Raw genomic sequence first — 13,286 nt, 5'->3', positions numbered from 1 at the left:
TATTACAGTATCAAATTCCTTTTTTTTTCTTAAGTTACTATAATTCTTCTGAGAGATATTCAGTTGATTGCACTGAAGAAGGTAGGTTTGTGGTTATTTGTAGAATAATTGTAACCCTCTGTAATGGTGTTGARAAAGGAGTATAACTGGAAGAGCATAATATCATATTCATGGCTTTACAGTTTCTGAAATTTAATTTGAACTTGCCAAGTAGCTGTGTTTGCCAGGTAGCTTGCTAAATGTTACAAAATGTATTTCTCTGTTCTTTTACTACTTTTTCATTTTTCATCTCTCCCTGTCAAAAATGTTCTCTGTTTTGGCTATATCCCACTACCATGAAAGCATATAGATGATATAGATCTTATTTCTTTTCCTTTTTTTTTTTTCCCAATTATATTCTCTCATCATCAACCACAGTTTTCTGACTGCTGCAGAAGCTCTCTGTGCTAGAGGTGGAAACATGGTGAAAGGCATTGTCTCTGGAAGAAAAAAAACAAGACCACTATTTGTTGCTTAAGCTCTCTCTGTAGAGAGGCTCTACTTTGAACATCAGAGACTATGGAAAATTATTTTTATAATTTGTTCTTGATTGAAATATGGTGTTCTTCAGTAATTTTTGGATACCACAACCTATTTTTGATTTTTAAGGTTGGAATACTCAATACTGCAATATACTCTGAAAAAGTGGGCTCTACCTTTAAACTTTTTAAACAGTATATTTAGCGCAGAATGCAGCTGCCTGGGAATTAGTCTATTTGATGCAGAAATTACATTAACTGAATGTTGTTGATGGGCAATGGTTACCCATTGGCTTGCAAGAGAAAACAATTGGCAGCCAGTGTTTGTCGGAGAGCTTAAGCTAGTTGCCATCTGGCAGAAATGAGAGGGAGCTGGTGAAAGTCATTCTCAACAAGCAGCTGAGCAGTTCTTGACATCAGAAATTTAGTTCCCAGCTTGGTTCTATAGAGCCTGTAGCTGAAGATATGCAAGGTATAGAGTTATGACATGGAGTAATTATTCAGAATGGAATATGACCATGTCCTTGGTTGAGTGTTTGCCATCTATGACCCAGTAAATTGGTTTGCTTAATTACTCATTCAGTAATTTCAGTACAGGACTGCTGGTTTTATATGCTTGGCAATGGAGGGCAAAAATGTAGACCAATGCCAGAAAATTCCTAACTGCAGATAAAAGTTAGAATCATAACATTATCATAGAACATAATGAATTGGAAGACATCCATAAAGATCATCAAAGTCCAACTGGTGGAGCAGCACAGAGTCACACCATGTACCTGACACTACTGTACAAATCTTTCTCACGCTCTGTCAGGCTGGTGCTGTGACCACTTCCCTGGGGAGCTGTTCCAGTGCCCAGACACCCTCTGGGYAGAAAACCTTTCCTTGATATACAACYTAAACCTCCCTGACACACATTCATACCATTCCCTTGGGTCCTGTCACTGGTTACCACAGAGAAGAGATGAATGCCSGTCACTGCTTCACATTGTGAAGAAGCTGTAGACCACGATGAGGTCTTGCCACAGTCTCTTCTCCAGCCTGAACAAGTCAGGTGACCTCAGTTGCTCCTCACTACTTCCTCTCAAGGCCCTTCACTGTCTTTGGATGCTCTCTAATAGCTTTATATCCTTCTTATTGTSCACCCAAGGACTGCACCCAGCACTCGAGGTGAGGCCACGCCAATGCAGAGCAGAGTGGGACAATCCCCTCCCTTGCCCGGCTGGTGGTGCCATGCCTGATGTCCCCCAGGACAGGGTGGCCTTCCTGGCTGCCAGGGCTTTGCTGACTCCYGTTCAGCTTGCCATCAACCAGGACTTCCAGGTCCCCTGCTGCACTGCTCCTCTCCAGAAATATACTGGATGTACATCCCATGTCATCCCATCCTAGGTGCAGAATCAGCATTTACTCTTGTTAAACTTCATATGGCTGGTGATTGCCCAATCCTCTGATTTGTTTGGGTCTCTCTGCAGGGCACACATGCCTTCAAGTGTGTCAGCAGGTTTTCCCAATTTAGTGTCATCATCAAACTTAGTATACTTTTGAGTCCAAGTTTTTTAGGAACCTGTTTGTACCAGCTATGCTGAAGTTTTTTTGGCTGAAGCCCCCCAAAAAGACAACAGCAGTTGATTTAGAGGTCTCCCTTAGTTCACTGAGGGATAATTTGCCAGTGCTGACATCCTGAATGTGTCCTAKAATAGATTCCCATAACAACATGTGCTTTGTGTGTCCCTTAATCCTTACCAAAGCCTCTTAACATGCCATAATGTCCTGGTTTTGGCCAGAATGGGGTTAATTTTTTTCAGTAGCCATGAGGGGGCACATGAGGTGGGGGGCGGAGAGGGGTGTGGGAACAGTGAAAGAAAGTAGCAGGGTGCTTTTGGGGAATTCTCAGTTAGGGGCACAGAATTGGGCAGTACCAATCCTAAACCAATTGCAAGCTCTGCCAGCCTCTCCCCCGCCTCATCCCCCGCCTCACTTGCCMTGTCTATCCCTCCGGAAGAGTGTGTAACCTTCCCTACTGGCACACAACTCATAAATCTGATCCCACCAGCTTTTGCTTATGCCAAAGATGTCATGTTTCTGGGGCTGAATAAAGGCTTCCAGTTCCTCATGGAGAGCACTGAAGGATCTCACTAGTACTCAAACTTCAGCATGCCATCCCATTACTTATTACAGATAAACCTGGTTTTGTCCCTTTCCTTCTTCCAGTGTAGTTAAAAACTCTGCTGGTCAGCCCTTCTAACTCCTGCACAAARATGCTCTTTCTCTTCTGAGAAGAGACCGTCTTCTGACTGCCATTGAATAGCAGTAGATCTGATGTTGTATAGACCATACTATGATCAAAAAACCCAAAGTTCCTGTGATGACACCATCCTCGGAGTCATCTATTGATCAGTTGGGTCTGCTTGTTCCTTTTGGTATTCTTCCGTGATACTGAAAGGATCAAAGAAAACACTAGATGTCCTCCTGATCCTTCAAACAATTGCACTGAGGCCCTGAAATTCTTTTGATTTGGACTTGGACTTCTCTTTGCTATGCCATTGCTGTGGACATAAAGAACAGCAGATAATAATCAGAGGTTGTACCAGATTAGAGAGTTTTCTAGCAATGTCGCTTACCCAGGCCCCAGGGAGGCAGCAGACTTTCCTGAGGGTATGGCCTGGTTGGCATGCTGGGTCCTTGATTCCCCTCAGAAGGAATTCACCTATGAAAACTACCCTTCTTTTTATTTTGACAGAGGTGTTCACGTTGTGGGGGGTAGSTTATCTTGCCATCCAATCCCAGGAAGACCTTCATCTGCATCTTAAATTGTCTGTCCATCCAGTTCCGGGGCCTCATACCTGTTGTATAAAGGCACCTGGGAAGACGAGTCAGGCTCGGAAGGGATTTGCCTTTCCCCCCAAGTAGTAACCTACATCCATTTCCCCTCATCTCATAGACCTCTCCCTTTGCTTGGTGGTGAGAGGGTAGGGGATCCTTTGTTTCTTGTGATACATCCATCTCAGGGATAGTAGAACATGATGCCACCAGCCAATCTCCTTGAGATGCTCCTCAGCCTGAATGCCTCCTCAAGAAGCTCAGTCACCAGGCTGAGCATCTGCTGTACAGGCTGGGCACATCTCTGACAGATGTGTTCACTGCTGCCATCAGAGATGGACGGAAAATGTGCTGTTAATCAGTTACATTTCTTCTAAGAATGAAACTAGCCCAGTGCCAATGAAACAGTCTCAGTGCCAGAAATCCATGGTCCCTCTGTTAAAGRCTCTCAGAGTCCTTAGGAAAATATTTGCGTTGGGAATGGGAACACCCATAGAACTTCCATTTCACCAAAACTTTTGTTTGCTCAGTAGTCAYCTCTTCTAATATCTGAGGAAAGCTGCTGTGTTTTGCCATGATGCCTGGTTTCCACTCTTAGTGATATATGAGGAAGATATTCAATAGATATTCAGTGAGTAGGTCAACATGACTAAGTGGTGGGTTTACTTAGTTTTAGAAAAAATGAACAAATTTACCRAAACCTTATTTTTGAGTGTGAGATTTGTTTTTTTCCCTTCAGAGTTGTTATCATTTTGTTGGTGCAAAGGACTGTTAGGAGGCAGTTTCAAGGTCCTGTGTTAAAAATCTGTAGGTATTTCAGGTATTCTCAAATTAAGACACAGAATTTTCTAGTGTAGCATAACCATCATCTGTGGTTCACACAACAAAGTACACTATATGTACACTATGTGGCACCATCCCCAATCCATTGGTGTTTTCAGAATTTGGCCCATAATTCTGCACAATGTTCTATGCCACCAAAAGTGRAGGAATTGTATACATTTCTGGTGTGTTACTGATGAAGCCCTTTTTCTTCATCAGTGGGGATGGATTTCCCACATAGTGTCTGTAGTAAGAAGCAGAGAGCAGAACCATTTCATGTAAGATAGAAACATTACAAATGCATTTTGAAGGTTGTTGTGAGACATATAATTTAAATTTTGTTTGTAGCTGAGAAAGATGAAGCACAAAATTCCACTGTCTGTACAGGATATCTATTTAGAAACATGTTACTGAACTGATATGAGTTGGGTTTTTTATTATTATTATTATTACAGCATTTTCTGTCTGATCTGAAATTGGACTACACAATATTGGAATTCATGGTATGTCAAGGAATAATATAGTCTGATGGCACAAGGTTTACTATAGCTGATTTAATTTCCTGGGTCAATTATTCAAAATCTAGCTTCTGACAGTATTCAGTACTTTATACTGCAGAAGGCCAGTACATTTGCCAGCAGTGCATTTACTSAGTCATGACATGCCACAGACATAAGGAACCTTTAGGTGATAGCAATAAAGTAAAAATATCAATTCAAGAACAGATTTTTGTCAGTGAAATTTGTTCTAATAGCAGTTTTTTAATATTCAACTTTTAAATTGTTGCAGAAGTTTCTTTATTACTTTTTTTTCTGTGTTTCTTTATTGTTAGCTGTTCTAACGTTCAAGTGCTGTGCTTCCATATAGAGCAAATTTTACATCTCAGTGAAGGAGGAGGAAGCAAGACTTTATGATTCCTAAAATCTATCTGACAAATCCTTCAATCATATAAAAATGTTGAGTAGTGGGTAGGTGGCAGAAAGCAGGAGAGGAGGGGAGGTTGACATGAAAGTTTAATGCACTCTTTGATTGCTTGCTAAAAATTTGCAGATTGATGTGATTTGGGGCACAGGTGGATTATGGATATTTGGATTAATAAAATAAGTTGTCAACTTGTTTTATTAAGTGTCAAGTACTGACCAAGCATGCTATATAGTAATTTTGAACAACTATCAGGACTACTGCAATCTGGCAGACTAGATGTTGTATATCTAGTTTCCTGAATTCCTATTAAATGTTTCCATATTTGATCTGTGTTCAATAAAATAAATATAAAATTTGTAGCAATTTCTTGACAGTTCGGCTAAATGTTACCTTAATTTTTTAATAAATGTTGTATTCGATTATGTCTTTTTTACAGCAAAGTTTTGTGGTGACCCTGGAGTACCTGCTCAAGGGAAAAGAGAAGGCAAAAGCTTCATTTATCAGTCAGAAGTCTCTTTCAGCTGCAATCCTCCTTATATTTTGGTTGGCTCCAGCACTCGGATTTGCCAAGCAGACGGAACATGGAGTGGTTCTTCCCCTCGATGTATAGGTAGGTTATGCCCATGTACTGAAATTTCTTGAAATGCTGATTATTCCTCTTTTTATTAAGTGAATCTGGGATTTTTCAATTATTTTGAATTATCCTGATATTCTATACTCTCTGAGAATCAAATCACTTTTTTATTTTTTGTCTCTGTGATTGGTTTATTGCATGTTGTTAAGCTTAATTTTGTTATACATTCATGTACTTAATTAAAATACTGTAATTTGTTTTGCCTTTAATATATTGCAATTTTTTTTTAGAACCTACTCGCACAGCATGTGAAAATCCAGGGGTCCCAAGGCATGGGTCACAAAACAATACATTTGGCTATCAGGTAGAGTATACTATTACTTTATTAACTTACATATTTAAATATTTTTGTACTATCTCAAAGTGTAGAAACATCTGATTAGAGGTTCAGAAAGTACTTGTGTAAGAGTTGTTTGCTGCCATGTTGCTGTTTCCTTATTTCTACCTGTTGGATTAAACTGACCCTGTGTCCCTACCAGCAATGTACTACATGAAAAACTGATGATCAAGATCAGCTTGATTTCACCTTGAAGACTTTCAGTATCTCCCACSAACATACGTGTTCCCTACAATTTATCAAATAGGCTTTCTCTCCTTAAAAATGTGTATACTGTGTGCCAAACTGCTAGTGTAGACATACTCAAAAAAAACCCAAGATTTTTTTCCTGAGAGAAATTCTGTGGATACATTTGGAARCACAAATGAATTTCAGAGTCACTGCAAGGAGAACTTCTAGTCCCACCTCCCCATCTCAAAGCAGGGTCAGCTAGAACAGCTTTATCAGGGCTGTGTCCATGTCTTTTTGAATATTTGCAAACGGTGGTTTTGTACATCCTGTTCCAAGCTGATCACCCTTACAGTGAAAATGAACATGTTTTTCTTAGTTTTAAAGAGAATTTCCTGTGTTTCAATTTATACTTGTCCTGTCACTGGGCGTCACTGAAGAAAAGTGTCTGTGTTGTTTGTGCTGCCCCAAGAGTTTTTTTTTTTTTTTTTTGCAGGATGGATAACCCCAGCTCTTATAGCTATTCCTTGTATTCCAGATGCTATAGTCTCTTAATTATCCTTGTGGCCCATCACTGTACTCCATATAATGTCCTTGTCTCTCTTGGATTATTTAGCCCTGCACAGGCTACAAGCCCTGCTACAAGCACCCACTTGTGACTCACTGGGACTGAGCAGAGGGGAAGAAGCACCTTCCTTGACCTGTTTTCAGTGCTCTGACTGATGCACAMCAGGAGGCTGCTGGTCACATTTTATGCAAGGCTGGGTTGTGGCAAATGGTGCTTGCAATATGTTTCTGTTGGAAAAAGAACTGTGAAACTGAAAATTTTTAACAGCTGATTTTCTGATTCACACAAGACAGTAGTGTCAGTGAGATGTTTTCAAGAGTGAATGGTTTAGAGATGCAAAATTGCACCTTGTAATTTGTTAGGAATCTTGTGAACAAAGAGAGAGCCTTATCTATCCTGTGACATCTGTGTTTGCTGTCAGGGCTGAAAGCTCTAGGCATATGAAGAGAAATGGACAGAAGAGTACCTAGCMACTCCCCTGTTGTATGTGTCTGTCTAGTAGCTGGAGAATAAAAACCGCAGTTTGCTGGAAGTGCAAAAAAGGGTTAAGTGAAATTTGAACACATTTATAAAATAAAATTAGTTTATAMAAGGAAAGATTGTAGCTAAAGAATTTCCTAAATTTCATGGCCAAAAATTTATGTAGTTTATCCTTTTGGTGACCTTTATGCAATACTACTCCAGCTTGGTTTTAGCAATATTTGGGTTTTCAGATTGTCCTAGATCACAGTCAGATGCAAGTGATAATAAAGTTGTCTCAGTTTTCTCTAGGGACTGAAAGTGCTGCTTTGTGCCAAGATAGGATATGAAGGGACAGTCCTTAGGCTAGCTACCTTTGGTTATAATACAGTATTATGCTAGAGGACAACTCTTTATTCAACTATGTAACAAATAAATAATTTATTAAGCATTTTCTGCTATTTTATTGTCACAGTTTCTCTCACATAATGAGCTTTCATTGAGAAGTTAATGCACTCTTTCTGATTTGTGCTGTAGTTGTGAGTAAAAACATCACTCACAGCTAGCATGGAACTGTCAAGATATCAAGCAAAATGTCAATTGACAAATCATTTGTAAAATGAGTGTAGCTGCTGGCAGAATTTGCAGCCTTGAAAATTCTAAAAATAAATCTGTAAACAGTTGTAAGGTTAGTGCCCATATGTTTAAGATGTATGTGCTATAGTCTCCTTACCTTGCCAATAATTTATTCCCACACTGACACAGTGAATTTGATTTTAKGTAGTAAATAAACATGCTGTTTCTGGTTATTCTAAGTATGATTGCTTAGTTAATGCATAGCAAGGTAGAAGTATCATTCACAGAGACTAGGCTGAACTTAGCTCTTAATTGCGTGGAAATAACAGTGAAAGTGATTGGTCCTAGACAAGTTGTTTTCTGTAGATACTGGAAAGAAATATTGCATTATCATTATATTCTATAGTGTTATGACATAATGTTATGTTTCTTATGACAACAAAATATAGTAAATTATTTTATGCTATAATTAACTTCCTAAAGTTAACTCCCCTGAAGTGTAAGTTAAAGTTAACTCCCCTAAAGTGTAAATGGGATAGTAGTGACCTTTGTTTCTAGCCATTAACAGAAAGATGAAAAATAATTCTAAATTGTTCCAAAATACTGGTGTGGGTCTTTTYATKTTTTTCTTTTTTTAATTTGTTTTGTTYGAACTCTTTTAAATACTTCATACTTAAGCTAATATTAAAAGGGTAACTTAATTGACTTAATTTTCAAGTTGAAATTTATTTCTCTGTCCTATTAAAAAAAAAAAAAAAATCATCAAGCTGTAGCCTTAAAGCAAAATACAACTCTTCATATATGGAATCCTGTTTTAAGTCCTTTTCAACAAATGGCGCTACCTCCTCTTTTTTTCTGGCAAAAATCACTGACTGACACTTGCTTTTCACAATACTGATATCAAGGCTTCCACAGCACTGTTGTTTTGTTACTGATTTTTCCCCTGCTCTTTATTATCTGTTTTCCTCTCTCTGATTGCACTGAAAGTTCAGGCAAACAYGAGATAATTCTAGGCTTGACTGAAAGGTTTATCTAAACCTGACCTGGAATCTACACTAACAAAAGCACAAATATCACCGCCTCACATTCGAATGGTATTTCAGCTATTAAAAAAGAGCTTTGCGGAAAAAGAGGTAACACATTTTTGAGTGGATTTTATTGTTCAGTGTTGAATTCTTCAGGAAAAAGCAGATCACATTCTTATGTGTTCAAACAACATCAAAATACCAGTTTAGTGCCACTTGGATATCAGGCACAGCATGTAAATAAATAGCATCACCTGCTTTAATTGTTTCTGATACATACTTCTAGCATGTTTACCTTTCATCTGAGCATTTTTATTTGACAGATCTACCTTAGCAGTATGTTACAATGGAGACAAAGTATCTTTAGAACTTAGTGAGAACTGACTTCATATGTAATCTGGAAAATAAATTGCTTCTTGGAAAGAAACTGTGGGGTTTGAAATACTACTTCAGCTTTATTGCTAGAAACATAGAAAATTGCTTATWGCACTTTCACCATAAACTGTTGTAACACAAGGTACTACTGAAGAAACTGTTTAGAACTGCTTACACCAGTCAGTCATATATGTAAGATTTATTACTTCTCATACTTTTCCAATGTGTTTTGTAGGATTCAGCTGTTTTCCRTTATATTGAGGTCTAAATTAAGCCAAAGGGCAGTCTGAATTTAAAAAGGAAAATAGGCACAATGCTGTAGTGGTAGCCCTCTGCTAGCTATTGAATTCTATTTTATGAAATACCATACTGAACTTGATCTATAGATGTTGAGCAGCCTTGCAAATAATCTCCTTCTGTGAAATGTAATGTTTATAAAACCTTCAGTGTTGATTGAATTGTGGGATGAAATTCCAAGAGAAGTTCTCTACTACCACAATATAGCTGTCGCCATTAGCACAGTTGGCATCATCACTGCATCAATGMAAATGTAATCTAAACCTTATCAGACACCATGTATTATCCTGGTTCCTACTGTTCCTCATGGTTGTGAGGTCTCTAGTGTCAGTGAGGGATGTTAATGTCACAATCTGGAGTATTTCCCTGGCATGACGATGATTTTTTTTTTTTCCTAGTGTCTGTCATTCATATTTCACCTGGAGTTATTTGTAATGTTTCAAACACAATTTTACACCACTCACACTGCAGCTCAACATTGTACACATTGTATTTCAATCTATACTATAAGGTACATTTCCCATAGGTTAGGTACTTGTTCTTTTTTACCCCCGAAACCCGATTCTGTCCAGGCCTGTGTGTCTTTAGGGATGAGTTGTTCACAGCAAAAGGGTCTCCAGTGCTAAGACTGTGTTGCATCTCTTATCACAGTCACACTGTTGTCTTCTTCACAGCGTCCTGTTGTCTCTGTTTCTCAAGGGCTTTGGTGTCATTCAGCCCCAGGCCTCTATTTCCCTGTACAGCATCACATTAGAGGGAAACAGTTCATTCTGCTCATTAGATTCTTTCTTTCATGCTATGGATATAAATCTTTGGTTGTATCATACAAAGGTAAAGAAAGGCATAAAAACCGGTCATRACAACCTGATCACAGTAAAATTGGATTTCAGAGCTAAACCCAGTTTAGAAACAAAACAAAACTAATTTAAAACACAAAAYTCCAGGCAGCTCATAACACTTTCAGACAAAGGAAGCCAGTCAARCCTCTGCCCAGAAGTCATGCAAACTCAAAACCCTGTTAAGTAGTAGTAGCAATAATGTATTACTGGGCTAACACACTGCAGATACAGTGAAGACTTAATGAGGTATGATTCCATTCACTCAAAATATGATGCTGAAAGATAATGAAGAGAAATAACTGACATTCCCTTAGCTTCTCAATCCTTCGGCATGAATTGCTGGGGATTGAGTAGTTTGTTAGGGTATCTTCATGTTCTTTGGGAAATTGAAGTCTAAGAACTGTAGAGTAACTCATGAGAGTTAGAAGTAGCTTCTATTTCTATGATGAATCTAAGAAATAACAAGGATAATAATTTCTTCCCGTTATCTTAATAATTATTATTTTTTATTATAATCCTATTTGGTGAAAAATTTATCTAGAGTACTTTGTAAGGAGATGCAGGTTGATACTTAGGCATTTTCTTCTAAGATTGGTATTTCGCCTGTTAGACACTAACAAATATATGGTCTTTGGGGTTTAGNTTTTTTTTTTTTTTTAATTGGATGCAAACACTGTTTCCCAGAGTACTAACGCTTCTACTTCAGCTGTAGAATAAAAATTAGAACAAATCAGAGCAGCTCACGACTAGGAGTTTTTGGAGCATAGAATCCTGTATTGTAGCGCCACCTGGTGTCTCTGGCACAAGAGTATTGCATAGTAAACCACGAAACTTTTWAATAAATACTTTTATTTGTTTCYTAATTACTAAACAYATCCTATATACTTATTTAGTATAATATATTGATTATTACATATTGCTTGTAATACTTTTTTTCATCTATTCATTATTTTGAACAGTGTGGCAGCACCTCTAAAACATCCTCATCCCTTGGGCAGCTGTTGCATTTTTGATGCTGCTTTGGGCTTATTTATACAAAGGCTGTCTTTSTTGTGAAATCATAAAATCACCARATGGCTTGGGTTGTAAGGGACCTTCAAGATCATCTAGTTTCAGCACCCCTGAATGCTCAGGGACACCTTGTGGATGAGATTCCTTAGAGCCCCATCCAGCCTGGCCTTGAACACCCAGGTRTGGGGCATCAACAACTTCTCTGGGCAATTTGTGCTTGTCTCTCACCATCYTCAYAACAAAGAATCTCCTCTCAGTTTATAATCTAAACCTACTCTCTTTTGAATCTATTCCCCCCTTGTCCTGTCACTACAATCCTTTGTAAACAATCCATATCCGTGTTTCCTGCAGGTTCCCTTCAGGTACTGGAAGGTCACAGTTAGGTCAGAGGGAAGCCTTCTTTTTTTCCAGGCTTAACAAACTGAGTTCTCTCAGCCTTTTTTTCACAGGAGAGGTGTTTCATCCCTCTGAACATTTTGGTGGCTTTCCTCTGAGTTTAGTCCATCAAGTCCATGGTTTTCTTGTGCTGAGACATTCAGAGTCAGACACTGGACTCCAGGTGAGGTCGCACCAGAATAGAGGGGCAGAATCCCTTCCCTCAACCTGCTGCCCCRCATTGCTTTTGATTCAGCCCAGGACACATTTGGCTTTTTGGGCTGCAAATGCCCATTGCTGGGTCATGTCCAGCCTCTCATCCACCAGCACCCCCAAGTCCTCCCCGGCAGGGCTGCTCTTGGCCTGTTCCTATCGCAACCAAACACCACTATAAGGTGTAGTGCAACACCTTGTACTTGGTCTTACTAAGCCCATGGGTTCCCATGGGACATTTCTCAAGCTTGTCCAGGTCTCTCTGGATGGATCCCAGTCAGCCTGGCATTATCTACTTATTTGCTGAGGCTGCACTTGATCCCTTCACCTGTGTCATTAAGGAAGATGTTAGATGACACTGGTTCCAACATTGACCCCTGAGGGACACCATGTGTTGTTGTCCACTGGGATACTGAGATGTTGACCACTACCCTYTGGGTGTGACTGTCCAATCACTTTCTTATCCATCTAATAGTCCATTGATTGAGTCCATCTTTGTCCAGTTTAGAGAGAAAGATATTGTGAGGAATGATGTCAAAGGCTTTAGAGAAGTCCAGAAAAATGACATCTGTAGTGCTTGTGTTGTCCACTGGGTTACTGAGATGTTGACCACTACCCTCTGGGTGTGACTGTCCAATCACTTTCTTATCCATCTAATAGTCCATTGATTGAGTCCATCTTTGTCCAGTTTAGAGAGAAAGATATTGTGAGGAATGATGTCARAGGCTTTAGAGAAGTCCAGAAAAATGACATCTGTAGTGCTTGCCTTGTCCACTGATGTAGTCATATGAACACATCTTTCATAAGGCTAGTACTTTTTTTTAAGTAATGTATTGGTGGTGGTTGTTTTAGCTAAGATCTTTACCACAAAAAAACAAAAAAAAAAAAAAGAAAAAGGAAAAAGAAAAAAAAGCTTTTAGAGTTATTTGGTGCAACTTCTAAAATGTGTAGTATTTTACTTTGTGCTTAATCATGCAAGTGATTTAGTGTATTTTCTTCAAAATCTTTAAAAGTAATTACATAGTCCAGTGAGCACAGAAAAGAGCAAAAAAAATGAGATGAATTTTGAATCACATCCTGTGTTGATGAGCTACTACTCTGTGTAGTTCATGGGTTATTATTAAATTTCATTCTGATGAGAAACTTGAGCTGAAATGGAATAGTACTGTAAAGTTTCAAATGAATACTTATAGTGAAAAGCTGTTTCACAGTACTAAACTATTGGGAAGGAATCCACRTTTTACCTTGAAGCATCAGTCTGAATCAAGTGTTATRCATTTAAACAAGTTAATGAAAAGATCCAACACAAACCAGAACTATAAATG

General features: G+C 38.7%; 1 protein-coding gene across 3 annotated transcripts in view; it reads left to right on the top strand.

Moving 5' to 3' along the window:
• CSMD3 (CUB and Sushi multiple domains 3) overlaps window positions 1-13,286 on the top strand; it is a 575,335-nt gene that overhangs the window by 544,296 nt on the left and 17,753 nt on the right. For all 3 annotated transcript variants that reach the window (XM_057367689.1, XM_057367683.1, XM_057367675.1), the window contains 2 exons: window positions 5,521-5,694; window positions 5,949-6,022. In XM_057367689.1, the coding sequence (XP_057223672.1) occupies window positions 5,521-5,694; window positions 5,949-6,022 (248 nt within the window). The remainder of the gene's footprint in view (window positions 1-5,520; window positions 5,695-5,948; window positions 6,023-13,286) is intronic.

This window comes from Malurus melanocephalus, unplaced genomic scaffold (genome assembly GCF_030028575.1).
Source record: "Malurus melanocephalus ecotype Western Australia unplaced genomic scaffold, MMel_1.1 scaffold_3, whole genome shotgun sequence".
Taxonomy (NCBI): domain Eukaryota; kingdom Metazoa; phylum Chordata; class Aves; order Passeriformes; family Maluridae; genus Malurus; species Malurus melanocephalus.
This window is presented reverse-complemented; position numbering and strand designations above follow the sequence as displayed.